This window comes from Pan troglodytes, chromosome 21, assembly GCF_028858775.2.
Source record: "Pan troglodytes isolate AG18354 chromosome 21, NHGRI_mPanTro3-v2.0_pri, whole genome shotgun sequence".
NCBI classification, from domain to species: domain Eukaryota; kingdom Metazoa; phylum Chordata; class Mammalia; order Primates; family Hominidae; genus Pan; species Pan troglodytes.
Genome location: NC_072419.2, coordinates 47,670,712 through 47,687,924, shown reverse-complemented (window position 1 = coordinate 47,687,924; position 17,213 = coordinate 47,670,712). Strand labels below are relative to the sequence as shown.

At 45.5% G+C, this 17,213-nt stretch overlaps 1 protein-coding gene across 9 annotated transcripts in view; it reads left to right on the top strand.

The window, feature by feature from the left end:
* CHD6 (chromodomain helicase DNA binding protein 6) overlaps positions 1 to 16,747 on the top strand; it is a 210,132-nt gene extending 193,385 nt beyond the window's left edge. For 8 of the 9 annotated variants that reach the window (XM_054674526.2, XM_054674524.2, XM_016937925.4 and 5 more), the window contains 6 exons: positions 1,885 to 2,036; positions 2,440 to 2,646; positions 3,594 to 4,046; positions 5,720 to 5,911; positions 6,972 to 7,091; positions 13,788 to 16,747. In XM_054674526.2, the coding sequence (XP_054530501.1) occupies positions 1,885 to 2,036; positions 2,440 to 2,646; positions 3,594 to 4,046; positions 5,720 to 5,911; positions 6,972 to 7,091; positions 13,788 to 14,684 (2,021 nt within the window). In that variant the 3' untranslated portion in view covers positions 14,685 to 16,747. Of the gene's footprint in view, positions 1 to 1,884; positions 2,037 to 2,439; positions 2,647 to 3,593; positions 4,047 to 4,250; positions 4,626 to 5,719; positions 5,912 to 6,971; positions 7,092 to 13,787 lie in introns of those variants that run through there. The other variant, XM_016937930.4, reaches the window with a different exon arrangement.
* The last annotated feature ends 466 nt before the right edge of the window (positions 16,748 to 17,213 follow it).

The window sequence follows — 17,213 nt, the reverse complement described above, 5'->3', positions numbered from 1 at the left end:
GGAAGAGTCTGAACCCAAATTAAAGTTTACATACTAGCTAAGATAAAAACCGAGAAGCCAAATTGAAAGTAGCTTGATAGAGTCGTAACCCCAGCCAACCCAGAAGGAGCCAGTCTACAACTATGCCTGATCCTCCTCATGGCAGGCCACGAAGCATTGCTGCCATGTGTTGAATTATAAAACCCACATTGCTTTTTGAACCCTGTTGCGGGTAAAAATAACCAAATTATCAGTCCTTGGAAACCCGGGCAGTCAAGTGAGTACAAGGTAAAGATAAGTATGGTTTAGAGGAGAAATTATGTTCCTGAACTGGTGTCCTTTGATGGAAGCGTCAGCCTTGCTAAGTCAGAGTAGAGGGAGCAGTGACCTTAATAAGCTTTGGTGAGCATCATGTGCACGCGTGGGTGGGAGTCCCTTTCACTGATGCTTTTAAAAGTGCTTTTGCAGACCCTGGAAGGGATCCTCCACACATATGAGGTGTGGGACAGGTAGGCCAGAGAGGATTAGCCCTGCTTTCGAGACTAGAAATCTACAGTCCTGAAGGAGCAGTAATTAATTGGTACACCTGTCAGGGCCAGCCCCCAGGTCTCCTGGCTTTTTCCAGGTTTTCTGTCTCACATGATTTTGCTTTAAAAAAAAAAAAACTTAAATTCAACTCCTCTGCTTAAAACCTTTCAGTGGTGGTCCCCCATTGAATCTAGAATAAAATCTAAATTTTCTATTCTGGCCTAGAGGACTCAGCATGTTCTAGATGATTTCCACCCCTCTAGCCTCATCTTTGTGCTTTCCTCCTGGCCCTCACTTCGTTCCTCAGCATGTCCACAATACCCTTCCCTGTTGCCTCCTCATCTTCATGGGAGCTCCCTCCTCCGAGAGACTCTCTAACAACCTACTTGAGTAGGTTCTTCCCTCTTGTTCCCTATCATGGCATCTTGTTTCTTTCCCTTGATAGTACTTATCACAGCTGATAATTTTAGTTGCTCCTTTATTGTCACCTCTTTCCTGGCTGTCTTCCCTCATAGGGCTGTAAGAATCTTGAGGACCTGGGCCGTATCTGTCTGGCTTATCCTGAGTCTACCAGGCCTAGCAAGGCCCTGTTTTTCATGGTCAGGTCGCTGCAGCTCCCTAGGAGACTTGTTGCACATTGAGAAGTGAAATAGCCACATTTCAAAGGACGGATGCTCCTTGTCATTTAACCAAGAAAGAAGTCAACAACTTTTCCTGCCTTAGGTGTTTTTCCATTGTCTGTTCATTTCCTGTAAGTGGATCTTTGAAGATCCATTCACGTTGACACGTTGATGATAAACTTTCACCATTACTGAAGCTTGAAAGAATAAGTTACATGTCCATTTCTTTCCATGAGTGAAGTAATTGAAATGTTCTGAGTTTCTTGGCATCTTTTTTTACATGAATCAGGTCTGTCTTACCTTTGTTGTAAGCTTCATGACTTCATCCTTTCTCATATTAATCACCGTCTTGCCGTGTTACATTTCATAGACTGTCCCTTCAAAGATCTCAAAGTGTTAGAATGTTCAGCTTTCCCTTGACCACTACACTAAGTGAGAAGCCTCTTTGTGGTTAGTCATCTCTTTCACTCTTGGATACACAAGAAAAATTTCCTTTCTCTTTTCTTGTGTTGGGATATGGATGCAAATGCTCACTAGAAGACTTGCCTTGGGAGCCCCAGAGCAGGATTTGCTTTTATGGCTTAACTGATACGGTTCTCCTGGAAATAGAAGATATCATAATTAATATTCCATTTAAAATAGCACAGAATGAGCTAATTTAAAAAGCAAAAGGAAAAGAGGATATCCTAATCTCTCAGATCACTAGTATCTCACTACTATAGTTAAGTGCCTGATTAATTTTTTAACCTCTTCCCAGATTATCCAGGGAAGTACTCTGAAGAGGAGAGCAAGAGCTCAACATCGGGCATCACAGGAGACATTGGGGATGAGCTACAGGAGGCTCGAGCTCCCACTATTGCTCAGCTGCTACAGGAGAAAACTCTCTATTCCTTCTCTGAGTGGCCAAAGGTACCCCAGAGCTTGCGTTTCCCACCCCGCCCCCAAACCATTCCCAGCTTTGAATTGCTTTTTTTAACCCTTTTAGAAATAGTTCTGAACAAGAAACTCAGAAATGTTTAATACCTTTAAAAGATGTTAGTTATGTAGCATTTGAACATTAAAGATACATGCACTTAACTAATTCGACTGTAAGATGAAGGTGTCAAATTGTCCTCTTATTTATAGTACCATGGCTTTAATTTGTATTGTCCAGACTATGATTTTTATTTTAAGGCTTATAAAGTGAGTATGTTTGAGTGTGCTCTTTTCTTATCGACTCCTTCTGGTGAAAAGCTTAACCCTTGATCTCAAAGGATTTTGTGAATTTAGGTAACTCGATCCTTATTCATCAGAGCTTTATCCTTTTTTCTAGGACCGCGTGATAATTAACCGCCTAGATAATATCTGCCACGTGGTGTTAAAGGGGAAGTGGCCCTCCAGCCAGCAGTATGAGCCCTCAGGCACACTGCCCACCCCGGTATTAACCAGCAGTGCTGGTTCTCGAACCAGCCTCTCAGAGCCGGAAGCAGCAGAACACAGCTTCAGCAACGGCGCAGCATTGGCGGCCCAGATCCAGAAGGTGAGCCGGCAAGAATGGAGTGACCACAAAACAAAGAATGGTGGGCGTGTTCCACGTCTCAGTTGAGTTCATTCATTCAGCAAGTATTTACTGAGTGGATAGGGGGTTTTTTTTGCCAAGCCATTAGTGTTGATTGGGGAATTTAGACTTTATCCTGTATGTAGTGAAGAGCTAGTAAAAGTATTGGAGCAGGAGAAGGCATGATGAAAGCAGGGGTTTGCAGCTCACTTGGAGTGGAATACAGCTTGGCTGGGGGGGCCAAGCAGGAAACTGATAAAGAGAGGTTCTAGACCCCGGTTGGTTCAGAGTGGATACAAAGATAGGGGGGAACTGGCAAAGATGACCCCATGACTAATAAATATATAAGGAAAGGGAAGCATGAATGGAACAGTGTGGTTGACCCTTAGAGAACTGAGCTAACAATGGAAGCTGATAGAAATTAGGGAAATCAAGGCAGGAGTGAGCGTTTTGGTGGGGGTGATGAGTTTTGAGATACATTATTAACTAGCTGGTTCTCATGCTCAACTGCACATTGGAATCAGCTGGGGACCGTGACAAGCTAACGATGCTGACTTATTCAGTCTGGAGTGTGTCCTGGGTACTGAGTTGTTTTAAACTTCCCAGGTGATTCTGATGCACAGGTGAGGTTGAGCATTTCTGAGTTATCATCTTGCAACACCAAATGTAGTTCACGGACTAGCATAGCAGCTTTAGCAGCACCTGGAAACCTGTTAAAAAAGCAGATTCTCAGGCTCTACCTCAGACCCACTGAAGTAGAATCTGCATTTTAACAAGCTGTTCAGGTTTGAGGAGGCCTGAGTTAGAAGAACTCCTAAGAAGATGATTGGAAACAATATGAGGCCTAGGGAAATCAGGCCTGGAGAAAGAGCTAGCATTCAGCCACTTGTGTGACATTCAGACCTCTCTTGCTGTTTGTGTGTTCACAGGAGAGCTTCTTAGCTCCAGTATTCACAAAGGATGAACAAAAGCACAGGCGTCCCTATGAGTTTGAGGTGGAGAGGGATGCAAAGGCTCGGGGCCTGGAGCAGTTCTCTGCCACCCACGGGCACACCCCTATCATCCTCAATGGCTGGCATGGGGAGTCAGCTATGGACCTCTCCTGCTCATCAGAGGGGTCCCCAGGAGCCACATCCCCTTTCCCAGTGAGCGCCAGCACCCCTAAGATTGGGGCTATCAGTTCACTTCAGGGAGCCCTTGGCATGGACTTGTCTGGGATTCTGCAAGCTGGCCTGATCCATCCTGTGACTGGACAGATTGTCAATGGAAGCCTCAGAAGAGATGATGCAGCCACGAGGAGGCGGAGAGGGAGGCGGAAACATGTTGAAGGAGGGATGGACCTCATCTTTTTGAAGGAGCAGACACTTCAGGCGGGAATCTTGGTGGGTATTGAGGTCATTAGATTAAAAACATTTACCTTTCTACACTGAGAAACAAACCCTTCTTCCTCAGACGCAAAATAATTTGTGGATCTTTTATCTCTATTTCGGTTGTCCTGCTTTATTTTCTCTCATTATAAGATGCCCTCCATCCTCTGTAGAACTAGATAGTTACTAACTCATTAATGGCGCTTAATCTGCTTACAGCCTGGAGAAATGAGCCAGGAGGTCTTGCCATTTCAAATAGGAACAACCCCGCTCCTCCAGGGTTTCAGAAGAGCCACTGTTGACGGCACGGCAGAGCAAGATGGCAGGGTTGAGTGTGCAGCGGCTTTTCTCCGGGGTAGTGAGGCTCTCCAAGACTGGGGTATGGGAGAAAGAACAGGAGTCAGGGCTACCTGAATGTGATCCTGGCTCTTCTGCTTGACTTACTGGGTGATATTGGGCTACAACTGAGCCTCACTTTGCTCCTGTGTAAAGTGGGGCAACAGCATCTACCACAGAGGGTTGAAGATTCACGGAGATCATGCTAAGACAGTTTGTTCCAAACTCAAAGGAAATCATTTGCAAACAACAGAAAAGGTCAGAAACCGTATACCTGGCCAAGAGAGATCCCTTTTATGCTTTGTTTAATGTTTCATGTTGTATTTTGGGTTTTCCCATTTACTGGATTCTGAGCTCCAAAACAGGAATTACATTTTATGTTTTCTTATTTTAAAAGCAATAATAATAGCTAGTACTTATTGAGTGCCTACTGCTTACCACGTTCAAGGCTTTACATGATTATCTTGTTTGTTCCTCACAACCACTCTGAAGATGGGCTTTGTTATTCCCATTTTATAGGTGAGGAAAATAAGGCTTTAAAGCATTAAATAATTTCCCCAAGATTATCCAGCTAGTAAGTGACAAAGCAGGAAACCAAACCAAGGACCTTTTTCTCTAGGGGCTGAGAACTTTACTGCTAAGCCATATTGCTTGGGTTATGTCTTCCTCTTAGACTTTCAAAGTAATCTGGGAAGCTGAAGTGACACGTTCTTTCCTTGCTCAATCCTGCAAGCTTTTAAGAAGTCTTTTACCTTTTTTAGATGTGCAACACCATAGTTTCTCTATAATGATCATAGAATTCCAATGGAATGACCGATAAAAATTTTCCCCCTTGTCCTCAGAGTATTTTTTTTAATTTATTGATGCAAACACTTATTTAGCATTGTCATTGTTATAGACCCCATTATAGGCATTAGTAAAACAGAGGTAAGACAGGCATTCAAACTATAGAGGGTGAGTAAATTGTGGTATGGCGTTTTCTTTATGTGAGAGAGCTAGGAACCGAGTGCTGTGGGGACAGGAGCTGGAGCAGTGAGTGCTGCCTGGGACAGTGGGCAGTGGTGACAGAGGAGGAAAACTGAATCCGGCAGTCAGGATGGAGTTACAGTGTACCGAGTGGACAAGAGCGGGAGAGGAGTGCTCAGGTGAAGGGAACACCAAATCACTTGCAAGAGCTTATGTGGGCGTGGGTCAGTGGTGTGTGTAGGGTTCTAATTCAGGCACCCCAGCTGAGTAATATCAGGGTGTGGAAATAGGTGGAGTGATTCAAATAACACCTTACATGTTTTCTTTCTTTAGAAACTAATTTTCATTCTGTCGTGATTATACATACTCCTTTTTCCTTCATCCAGGAAGTGCATGAAGACCCAGGGCAGGCCACCTTGAGCACCACACACCCTGAGGGGCCAGGGCCTGCCACCTCGGCTCCTGAGCCAGCTACAGCAGCCAGCAGCCAAGCCGAGAAATCCATTCCCAGCAAGAGTCTGCTTGACTGGCTAAGGCAGCAGGCTGACTACTCCTTAGAAGTTCCTGGCTTTGGGGCAGTAAGTGTTTGTTGGTACTGCCTGAGATCACTGTTTACTTCCTGCTGACTTGTTGCTATTTTTGATGAAAGCATGCTGAGGGCAACCAGGAAGTTGGGAGCTGTTTGGGAGAAATCTGTCAGCTGACAACATCATGTTAAAGGACTTTTGTTTTTAAGTTTAAATTTTGATTAAATTCTTCAGTAATAGAAATGATAGCCCATCTCAAAATACTATGCCAAAAAGTAGACATGCAAAATCCTAAGAGGACAGAACTTATCCGCTGTCCCCACAAAAATTGCCACACAGTATCATAAGCTCATAGAGAAATCTTTAGGTTGCATAAACTCTGCCACCTATGAAAATGTTCCTTTGAATTCTTTTCAAGTTAATACGTTCCATTTGTGGTGGTTGGGGGACCATCTGTCCTTAGTTTTATGTACATTCCATTTGCGGTGGTTGGGGGACGGTCTGTCCTTAGTTTTATGGTTATTCTACTTTAGGACATTCCCTTCAAGTCATCGTACTGTCTTTGTCCTAAGTCCCTCAGACTAGACATTTTTAGGAGAGGACTGGAGCACAGATGTCTTTTTTGGTTTTTCTCTTCTCACTTGCTCATCTACCCCACCACTGTCTTTGTCCTGGGTGCGCCTAACTAATAAGATATGTAGGTAGAGAGCGCACAGGAAGAGGAGAACACATTCACAGATGTGCACCCTCCAGAGACAGGCGAAACCAGCCAGGCAAGTAGCAGTGACAAGAGAATCCAAGGAAATGATCAAGAGGAAAAGGCCAGGGATTAACAGGGCCCTGGCAGCCTGGTGAATCGGCTCAGGTGTTCTAGTCTGGAGGGCGGGGGTGCCCACACAGCCTGTTTTCCAGATTACTGTAGGAACACTGGTGCTTCAGGAGAGAAAGCCTAGGTGAAGCCAGGTGGCTATTTCCTTTAGTTTAACCTGGCCAGCTCCTGTGCGGACAACCATTGACGAGAACAATAGCAAAACCAGTTGAAAAGCATCAGCCTCATCAGAAGAATCTGGGATAGCATGTTTTGTAATATTGGTCTCCGTTTTCATCCTAGAATTTTTCAGACAAACCAAAGCAGAGGAGGCCACGCTGTAAAGAACCTGGAAAATTAGATGTCAGCTCCCTGAGTGGGGAAGAGAGAGTTCCTGCCATCCCCAAGGAGCCAGGACTGAGGGTAAGGAAGAAGGCCACGTGAGCGTGGGGCCAGGAGGAGGGAGCATCCTGGTTGAGCCGTGCCTTACATACTTGAGAGAAAGCCCCAGCTGGGAAGGGGTTCGCTGGGAGACATCTTTCAAGAGGACTAGAAGCCAGCACAGGAAGTTGATTAGCAGCAAGAAATGGTGCTGTGGCATTTTTGAGCGCTCTGTGACTCCCAGTGGTCATTTGTTTTCAACCCTTACCTCCAGAATTGTTTGTTAAACCATTGCCAAAACTTGGGTTTGTGTTTTGTTTCTCCTATTTGTAGAGTTATGAGGGGAAAGAAATTTTAACCTTTGTCAGTGAACAAAATTCATTATTGGAAGTTTTCATTTCCTAATTTAGGTTTTTATGGCTACCATTTAAGACATTTCTTCCTGGTCCAGCCTCACTGGCAATGAAAAACAGCTGCCTCTAAGCACTACCCTTTTCCTATTATAGCATCATGACACTGGAAGGGACTTCAAAGACTTCTGCAGAATACTTCTAGTATAACGAATCCGAGTTAATTATAGTTTACAGATTAGTACAAATTTGGACTACAAAAGTCATAACCTCTAGAGGGCGGTAACAACATTTCAACTTGAAAATGTGTTGAGCTTGGGCAGATTATACATAAATGTGCCTTTAGCCTCCTAAAAGCACTTTCTGCCCAAATAGGGAGCTCCTGATGATCCTCATGGGGACTTTTGCCTTTCCCAGGTTGTTCCATAAACTCAAGCTTTCCTGAATGCCTTCTCTTAAGTACTCTGCCAGCTACATCTTTCCTGGAGTAGGAATTCCCTTCTCGGTGGGATTGCTTGAATGTGATTTCTTTTTATAGCTCCAAAAGACCACCCACCCTAGTCATTTCCTCCTCGTGCAGAAAGAGTTTGGCATTTAATGTTCTCAGGGAACTTGTTCAAGAGTTTGTCACCTGGATGACCGCTGGTCTAGTAGCTCCACCAGTGGCCGTTGCTCATCTCCATCTGCTACCACAGCCCCTTTGGGGGAGACTTGGGCCCTAGACAGTTTGTCACATTGGAGAAGCTGCCCTTTTTTCCCCTCTTGCTTTAGTCTCAGAAAATGTCCCTTCTACCCTTTTCTTAGGACTCTTCCCCCACTTTCTTCCACTTGCGTGAGCAGTACGAGCTAGTTCACCTTTGTTTGTGTCCCCTCTGTCTTTCCTCACCCCTTCACGCTGCCACCCACCTTCTCCTTTTGTCTCGGCACACGGTGTCTCAGATACGCCATCAAGGGAAGATCTCCGGTTCTTGCTTTGTTGTAGTCTCTGAGCTCTTGCTTTAGAGATGTCTCAGGAAGAGCCATGTGGTTCCCCCTTGGCTTGCTTGTTTCTTTCCCCGTGTCTAACAGTTTCCCTCATGTTCCTTGGAAATTAGTGTTCATCCCTCCCTACAGATGCTGACCCTTTGCCAGAAAACCCATTTCTAAGCTGTTCTTGCAAGCCAACCTCTTCCCAGAGATGTGTTAGCCTCCTTTATTAAATAAACACACTCCCTGCCTCGGAGGCCCTTTTCCTGCAGTAAGGCAAGAAGACCTCGGGCAGCTCAGCCTTCCGAACAGGGGCACCCGTGTATCTCCTGCAGCTCCTCTTGGGACAGGGCCTTCTAGGGTGCACTGTACCCTTTTTCTTTGCCATAGAACCTTAGTCCATTCCGACTACCGTAACAGAATACTGGGAGGCTTATAAGCAACAGAAATTTATTTCTCACAGTTCTGGAGACCCAAATGTCCAAGGTCAAGGCACTGACAGATTGGGTGTCTGGTGAGGCCCCATACCACATCATCCAGACTGGTGTCTTCTCACTGTGCCCTCGCATGGAGGAAGGGACAGCCAGCTCTCATAAGGTCACTAATTCCATTCATAAGGGCTCGACCCCTATGACCTAATCACCGCCCTAAACCCCCCGCATCCTATTACCATCACTTTGGGGCACAGGATATCAGCATAGTAATTTGAAACATTTATAGCGGAAACCCTACCCCTCTTTTTAGAAATAGATTTAAATCTCACAAGGAATTCCTCCTCCCTTCCTTCGAGCTCACATGGCCCTTCTGCCACACGTGCTGTGGTTTGGACGGGTGGTGTCCACAGAATTATCATAGCGCAGGCTGCATGGAAGGTTGTGGGATTCAATTTTTAATGCCCACTACCTAGTGGTTACTCATTAAATATATGTATACACACACATATACTTAATATAGTTTATATATGTAAGTATACACACACATATACTTAATATAGTTTATATATGTAAGTTACATATGTATATATTGGCTTTACCTGTATGTGTATAGTTTTGAGGTTTTGCTGGGCCATTTGACAGTAAATTGCAGACATGACATATCACCCCTAAATACTTTAGCATGCATCTCATAAAGAACATTTTCCTGCATAATTATTGCCCTTATTACACATGCATATTAATAATACTTGTTATCTAGTCTATATTCAGATTCCACCAGTTATCTCAAAAATGTCTTTTCGAGCTGGTTGTTGTGTTTTGGTTTGGTTTTAGGATTTTTAAATGAAGAGCCACACGTCGCATTTTGTCGTTAGGTCTCTTTTCACCCAGCGTGCATTTGTTGGATGAATGTACTAACCTTCGGAGGAGAAAGGAAGTTCTGGTCACCACCTTCTCTTAAGTCCACCCAGAGTTAAGTTTTAGAGTTGGAATAATGCCACCATGCATTGATGAGGATGTTCTTCTTAGGCTGGAATGCCTGTGCAATTAGATAGAAAGCAGATTTGCCTCCAGTGTGCTTGAACATAAGGAAGCTCCTTTTCCTTGTTCCCTTTGCCCCCTCCGCAGGCCTTTCCTGGAAGGGGAAGCAGGTTTGCTCCCAGGGTATAATTACCGGGAGGGAGAGCTGCCAAAGCCCGCCTGGCCGCTGTGTGTGGTCGCCGCGCTGCTGGGAGGGGCACCTGACTGGAGTGGGCAGCAGCTGGTGGCTGGGGTGACTCCTCCACAGGACATGGTTAAAGCTGACTTCCTTTGCCAGCGCTCTTGCTCTGCTGCAAATGAAGAGCGTTCTCTTTATCCTCGGGGCATTTCTGCTGCTATTCTCCTCATCTAGAGGGGAAGAAAGATCAGCTTGTGCCTTCTAAGCAAGTTCTCATTTCTGAAGGGACCCACCATTGTGTCTGCACTCATGGTTCTCAGCAAGGGCAGGGAAAGGATGCTTTTGACATCCCAGATCCTGAGAGTGCTGCTTGCACTTACTGGGCCAGGGCCAAGGTGGCCAAAGGTCCTCTGGGGCATAGTCTGGTCCTAGATCCCCTGAGGAGGGTCTCAAAGCATGTTAAAGAAGATCTGATTTATAGCAGATTGCTTGAAAAGAAGAAGAAGGCACCATTCATCAAGTGCTGGGCTTGTTTTCTTCCTAACAGAAAGACCTCTGAGGTGGAATATGCCCCCTCTCTCTGGAGTTATGAGGGCACATTTGTGGATGTAAAGGAAAGACACTCCCCAGCATCTTTCTCTGCCTCTCGGTTGTGGGTAGGCTGCAGGAAGAGGGCTCAGAAAGATATGTGGTCAAGTTGTGGTTACCCTGGCTGAAGCACCCTGGGCTGTGGTGCCATGCCAGCAAGGGACTGAGACTGTGCTGTGTAGACAGAGTGGCTGGCCCAGAATGAGACGATTTGCATTGATGAGCTCAAGACAGACTGGTGAGAAATTATCCTTTTAGCCTGGCCCCGATCCATCAAGTCCTACTGTCTCTCTTTCAAAACAGGAACCAGCCAGGAATTGCGTCCCCAGTGATCCTCCCTAGAGCCAGAGTGTGCAGTTGCCAGCCTAGCAAATTGCAAGTGGCAGGTCATGCTGGGAAGAAGAGAGGGTGTGGTGTGCTGTGGAAAGAGGCCTGGGCTGGGAACCACAGGGCCTGTGTTCTCACCTGCTCTGTCCCTGACCAACTGTACCCTCCCCACCCCCACCCCCCAGCTTGTGAAAACGAAGGGGACTAAATATAACAGTTTCAGGGGTTTCTTCCAGCTCTGTGATGCAAACCAAGGCTTTTTGAGAAGAATTTTCTTAAAGTTGCCATCATAAAGCTTTTTTGTCTATGATGAACTGGGTTTTTTTTTTTTTTTTTTTTTTTTTGATATTCTTGGGAAACTGAAGGACAGGTGTAGGAGTTCAAAAAATATTTCTGGGGACTCAGAAACATTCAGATATGCACGTTTTCACACATCTATGAATCTGTAAATTCTCTGTAAAGCAGGCATGATGATAGTACTGACTCCACAAGGCTGATTCACTGATTTGTTGAGATGCTGCTGGAGCCCTTCGTACAGTGCCTGACACGTGATCAGTGCTTCCTTCGTGGCGTCTCACACTCTTCTGCTGCTCATCCTCTTATCAGCACCGCCTTCCCTGCTGCCTCTGACAGCCGTTCCCCTCACTGCTGAGTGCCCACTAGTGTGGGAACCAACACAGTCCAGCTGCTGCTCATTTGGGGCCCACCACACACGTGTGTCCTTACAGCCCATGAGAACCTGAAACCAGTACCACCAGCTAAGGTCACAGCTGCCCCTTAAATAAAAATCTGCTGGGTCTTCTAAGGATTTGCTTATTTCACAGTTTATGGAGAAGAGAGGCAGTGGGAAAAATGGGAAATGCCTGGGCTGCCAAATTAAAGTTAAAAGTAGGTGCGCTCAGGCAGATTGTAAATAGATTTCTTAACTGCCCTCAGGCCTGGTGGCCAGTCTCAGCCCAGAGATATCCTCAGCTTCTCCGGCTTCTTCCTCTACGTTCTGTGGGGTTTTTCTGGTCATTCTGGTGTCTCTTGGTGGACCCACACCTCCTTTCTCACCCCAAGAGTGCACCCCATTGAGAGGAACAGCCAGATCCCTGCCTCTGATCCCCACAGACAAGGAGGCTGTGGGCTGGTGGAGCCTCAGCTGCTGCTTGTCACATCCCCACCCCCCACTCTGCAGACTCTAGTGGAAGGGAAGGTATTCCAAAGGAGAATCCTGAAAAGGCCGCAGGTGCAGCCCTGGGAGTTGCCTCAGCAGCCCAGAGGCCTCACCCCTCACTGTTGAGCTTTCCTGTCTCATGCTGCTCCGTAGGCTGCACATTCCGGCCTTGATGGTGACCATTGACCTCAGTGGAATCCAGTATGACAAGATCCATTGAAGCCACTCTGAACATTTTGCTTCACCATTGCTGTAATCAAAGGGAAGGGGGTAAAACAGCACTGACTTTGTAGCAAGAACCATAAGAAGATGCCCAGGCAGTCAGGGAGGGTGCCAGCAGGGGAGGGCTTTGTCCTCAAACTGTACACCTCCCCTGGGTGAGGAAACGCTGAGACTGCTGAACTGCACAAGTACAGTTCACCTTTTTTAATACCATGGGCATGTACTGGTTGATAAACTAGCTGATAGCAGTGAGGTGTGGAGGGCAGTCGAGAGAGAGAAAGGCATGCAGTTCTCCAGGGGCGCAGGGACTGCGGCACTAAGTCCTGAAAGAAATCGCTTCCCATCTGTGGGAAGAAATTCTCTCTCTCTAGGGATTATAAATTCAGAGAAAGATCCATCGTAATTGCAGTGGTTTGTTTACGCTCCAGGGACCAGGTTCCTGGCTGCATCCTCTCTGCCCTGCAGAGCTCCTGAGCTCCACTCTCTGGAAGGAGGGTGTGGGGCTGCAGCCTGCGCCTTCCTTTCCACGTGCTGCCTTCTGCTCGCTGATGCTGCTGGAGCGATCTGCCCTCCCCCAGGATTCTGTGCAGCTCAGCCATCCTGATGGGTTATGGGAATGTCCAGTGCAGGTGCCAGATCACCCGTGTTGAGGGCCCAGGTCCTGTCACAGTGTGGTCCACGTGGAGCAGAAGTGCTTTACTGCAGAACTCTCTGCTAATTAAGAAAATTGGAGAGTGAACCTCCAAATAGAGAAAAAATAGATGGTCTCCCTTAGGGAGAACCACCACTTATTTTGGTGGCAGTTTCCCCAACAGTGTTCAAGAAGTCCTTCATTTCTTCAGCAAACATGTACACATCCCATTGTATTCAGAGAGGAGTGGGGCATACACACAATAAATAAGTAATGTGCCATTAGCAAGCACTGCTTCCTATGGATCAGGTAATGTATTAAACACGTCACTTTCGGTGACTCTAAAGATAGGTACCATTGTCCTTTTTTACTTAAACTCAGAGGCTAACTGACATGTCCTGAGTCCCACAGCTAGGAGGTTGCAGTCAGGATTTAAACTTGGGATTAAAACCCTGTCTTACATATTCTGCTTTGTTGCTTCAATAAAAACCTGTGTCAAGAGGAAGGCAAGTGTTGGGATCTGGTGAAGGGGTCTCAGCCATAACAGTCTCACCGAGAACCAGAGCACTTTTAGTGCTTTCTCCAGCTCCCCACTCTCTTCTGCCAGCTTCTCACAGACTGGATGCCACTTTTGCCAGTCAGCATGTTGGAATTACCACTGGGCAATGACAGATGCCCTAGTTGTGCCCATGCCACAAAATGTTCTCAGCTGCTGAGGGAGAAGCCTGTCAGGTACAGTCAGGCCGGAGAGCTGCACAAGTAGGCGGGAGGTGCTCCTTGTACTGGGAACCCTTCGTGCAGCTGGAGACAGGCCAGGCCAGTGCAGTGCCCTGGTCATCACCCTCAGCTGACCACCTGCCATCCTGTTGCCTTCAGCATTTTGTGTTTCTTTGTTTTTCCAGGGGTTTCTTCCAGAAAACAAGTTCAATCACACCCTGGCTGAGCCTATTCTTCGAGATACGGGCCCCCGCAGGAGGGGGAGGCGGCCTCGGAGCGAACTCCTGAAGGCTCCTTCCATTGTGGCAGACTCTCCCTCTGGAATGGGGCCACTGTTCATGAATGGACTGATTGCTGGGATGGACCTGGTAGGACTTCAGAACATGAGAAATATGCCAGGCATCCCCCTCACCGGGCTGGTGGGGTTTCCAGCTGGCTTTGCCACGATGCCAACGGGTGAAGAGGTCAAAAGTACCCTGAGCATGCTGCCCATGATGCTGCCAGGCATGGCTGCTGTGCCCCAGATGTTTGGTGTTGGGGGACTCCTCAGTCCACCCATGGCAACCACCTGCACTTCCACTGCTCCGGCGTCTCTATCGAGCACAACGAAAAGTGGTACGGCAGTGACTGAAAAGACTGCGGAAGACAAGCCGAGTAGCCATGATGTGAAAACAGACACTTTAGCTGAGGACAAGCCTGGTCCAGGTCCATTTTCTGATCAGTCTGAACCTGCAATAACTACTAGTAGTCCTGTGGCTTTTAACCCATTTCTCATCCCAGGAGTATCTCCTGGACTCATTTACCCATCCATGTTCCTCTCCCCTGGTATGGGCATGGCTCTGCCAGCCATGCAGCAGGCCAGACACTCGGAAATAGTAGGTCTGGAGAGCCAGAAGAGGAAGAAGAAGAAGACAAAGGGGGACAACCCCAACTCCCACCCAGAGCCTGCTCCCAGCTGTGAAAGGGAGCCCTGCGGTGATGAGAACTGTGCCGAACCCAGTGCCCCTTTGCCCGCAGAGAGAGAACATGGGGCACAGGCTGGGGAGGGGGCACTCAAAGACTCCAACAACGACACCAATTAGAACTTTTTTCATTTAAGAAATTATTGTGACTTGTAAGTTTCTTATCCCATAAAGGTTTGTTACTTCCCTCACTTCACCTCCATAAGAACCTGTGTTTCCATAAGTAAGATTACCTACCTGATTTCCTGTCTGAGAACTATGGTAACAGATGTTAATAGTTGCAGGGTCTCACCACTTCATTAGATAAGTGTTGTCTACCTAGTCTAGGAGGCACAGAATTCTCATTCTGTTATCCAGTTCATTCCAGCAATCATAGTTAATACAGTACTTGGTGACACGCCCTACCCCCTTCTCTTCCAAGTTTCCCACTCACTTGAGGAGGAAAAATGGCAAAAGAAAGCTGTCTAGGGTTTTACCATTGAAGGGTGGAAGAACAGAGACAAAGAGGAGCTCTTTTTCTGTGAGCTGGGTTGCACAGGAAGAATGTCACAGGGAACCAAAAAGCACAGAAAAAGGAAGTGCTGGTGCATATTTTTGAGTTAAAATATTTCCCTATTTTATCATGATTACTAAGTGAGTAGTATAGACAGAAGTATATAACTAATGGTTGAAAATACATATATTCATTTCTTTATAAAAAACAAAAACCTTACCGGTAGTAATATAATTTCCCCCTTGGTGGTTTTTCAGACACCTGCAGCAAGAAGAAATACTGACTGACTAGGCATTATTTTCTATACATCCCTCTCACCAGTGAAAAGATTCCTCTTGCTGCGAGAAAGCTTTACCCACCATGAGTTATTGCTGTCGATGGGGGTGGGGCAAGGACCCGCGCTCCGTAGAGCTACACGCTGCTTCACAAGCACACGGCTAGCGCTCTGCTCTCACCTGGTTCGCTTACAGATTTCTCTAGCCATTAATTTGCCTCTCTGTGTTTAAAGAGCACCAGGACCGAATGGATTTTCACTTCAGGCTTTCCTTCACCAAGAATAAGGTTCTTTCTGGAGCCTGCAAGAAGACAGTTGCCCAACACTTTGATACTTGCTAGTAGGTCCTTTGATCAAGAGTGTCTGAGGCTGTCAAATGTGTGCCACCCTTTATAATACAGCTATGAAAAGTTACTTCTCCATTAATTTCTCCATTCTGTTTATATTTTACAGTTGGACCCAAATTCCAAATTATCACTTAATCGAAACTACGTTGCAAGTCAACATTATTTTCTCTTCTTCCTCAGCTTCTCCATGTTTAGGAACTGAGAAAGAACCTGCCTAAGCAGCACTTCCCCATGTCCTTTCACCTTCATGTTAACGTCCCTTCTGATGGTCTCACTCTTCACAGGTAGTTCACACTCTGAGACTTGAAGTAAGCTCATGGTTCAGTACTCTGGGGGCGCAGGGCTGCGCAGGACCCTTGGAAATGTTGCAAGTGTTACTAGTACCAGTTTCACTTTTTGTTGTCACAATTTACTGTATTTTTTACTTTTTCTGTTACAGTTTTGCTAATTTATCAGAAGGTCCAAAAGTCTGACATAACTATTTCATTTTGCATTATTTATTTATGATGCTTTTGTCATTGTCTTTTATACATTTGGGATTATAAATTATGTAAATGTTAAAATGAGCATCTCAAAGAAGTCTGTTAAATCATGACTGAAAAAAATCCATCAGATGTATCTTCAAAAAGTGGAGTCCCAGTTTTATGAATCAGAGATATAAACCAGAAATTCTATAACTGATCATAGAAGAAGAATCCAGTAATTGAACAAATCCTATTTAATGACATCCTTGTAGCATAGATGGTCTATAATGCTGACCACAGATTTCTTAGAAATGCTGCTCTCTCTATTTAACTAACATTTTGTTCAGTTTTGCCTCCAGTGGAAGCAGAAAGGGTTTTTTCAGCTGTTAAATCCTAAAAATCAATATAATTTATTTATGTAAGAAAAATAACTCAATCAATATATTTTTGAACCTTTTAAGTACTAATTTTCTTTTTATCAAGTAGAAAAAAAAATGTATTTGCCCTAAATCCTTAAAATACAAATGCTATAAAAATTCCTGTATCTTGAAAGCCTTACTGCAAATGAGTATTATAGACATCCAGCAGAGTCTGGTTTTCTTTGTTGTCGTTGTGTTGTTGTTGTTTTGTATGGAAAAGCTGCTTTCCCCGGGTTCCACTTATAACCTCCAGTAGGTCACAGGGTTCAATGTGGATCTGACTTAAAAACCCACCAGCATGCTCGATCCCTTGTTATCCTTATCGAATCTGTATGTTAACTCTCTGGGTGTTCAGGCTTCTATTTGACTGCTGTTGTGACCCTGTTTGCAAAATGAATATGACACTCTGTGGATTATTTGCTCTGTAAGGCACAAGTGCTTCTTATGATTATTTTGACGTTTCCAAGAGCAAAAGCCAAATTTAAACTCTCTTCAGCAAACTTGAGCCTTTTCATCTAATTCCATGTCACTCACGGCCATAACTTTCCTTGACCATTCTTCACCCCATGTCTTACATAATAAATTGTGGTCTTGATCCTGGATTTAAAAACAAAAGAAAAAGTTTAAAAGTCACATTTGTATTTGAGGAATT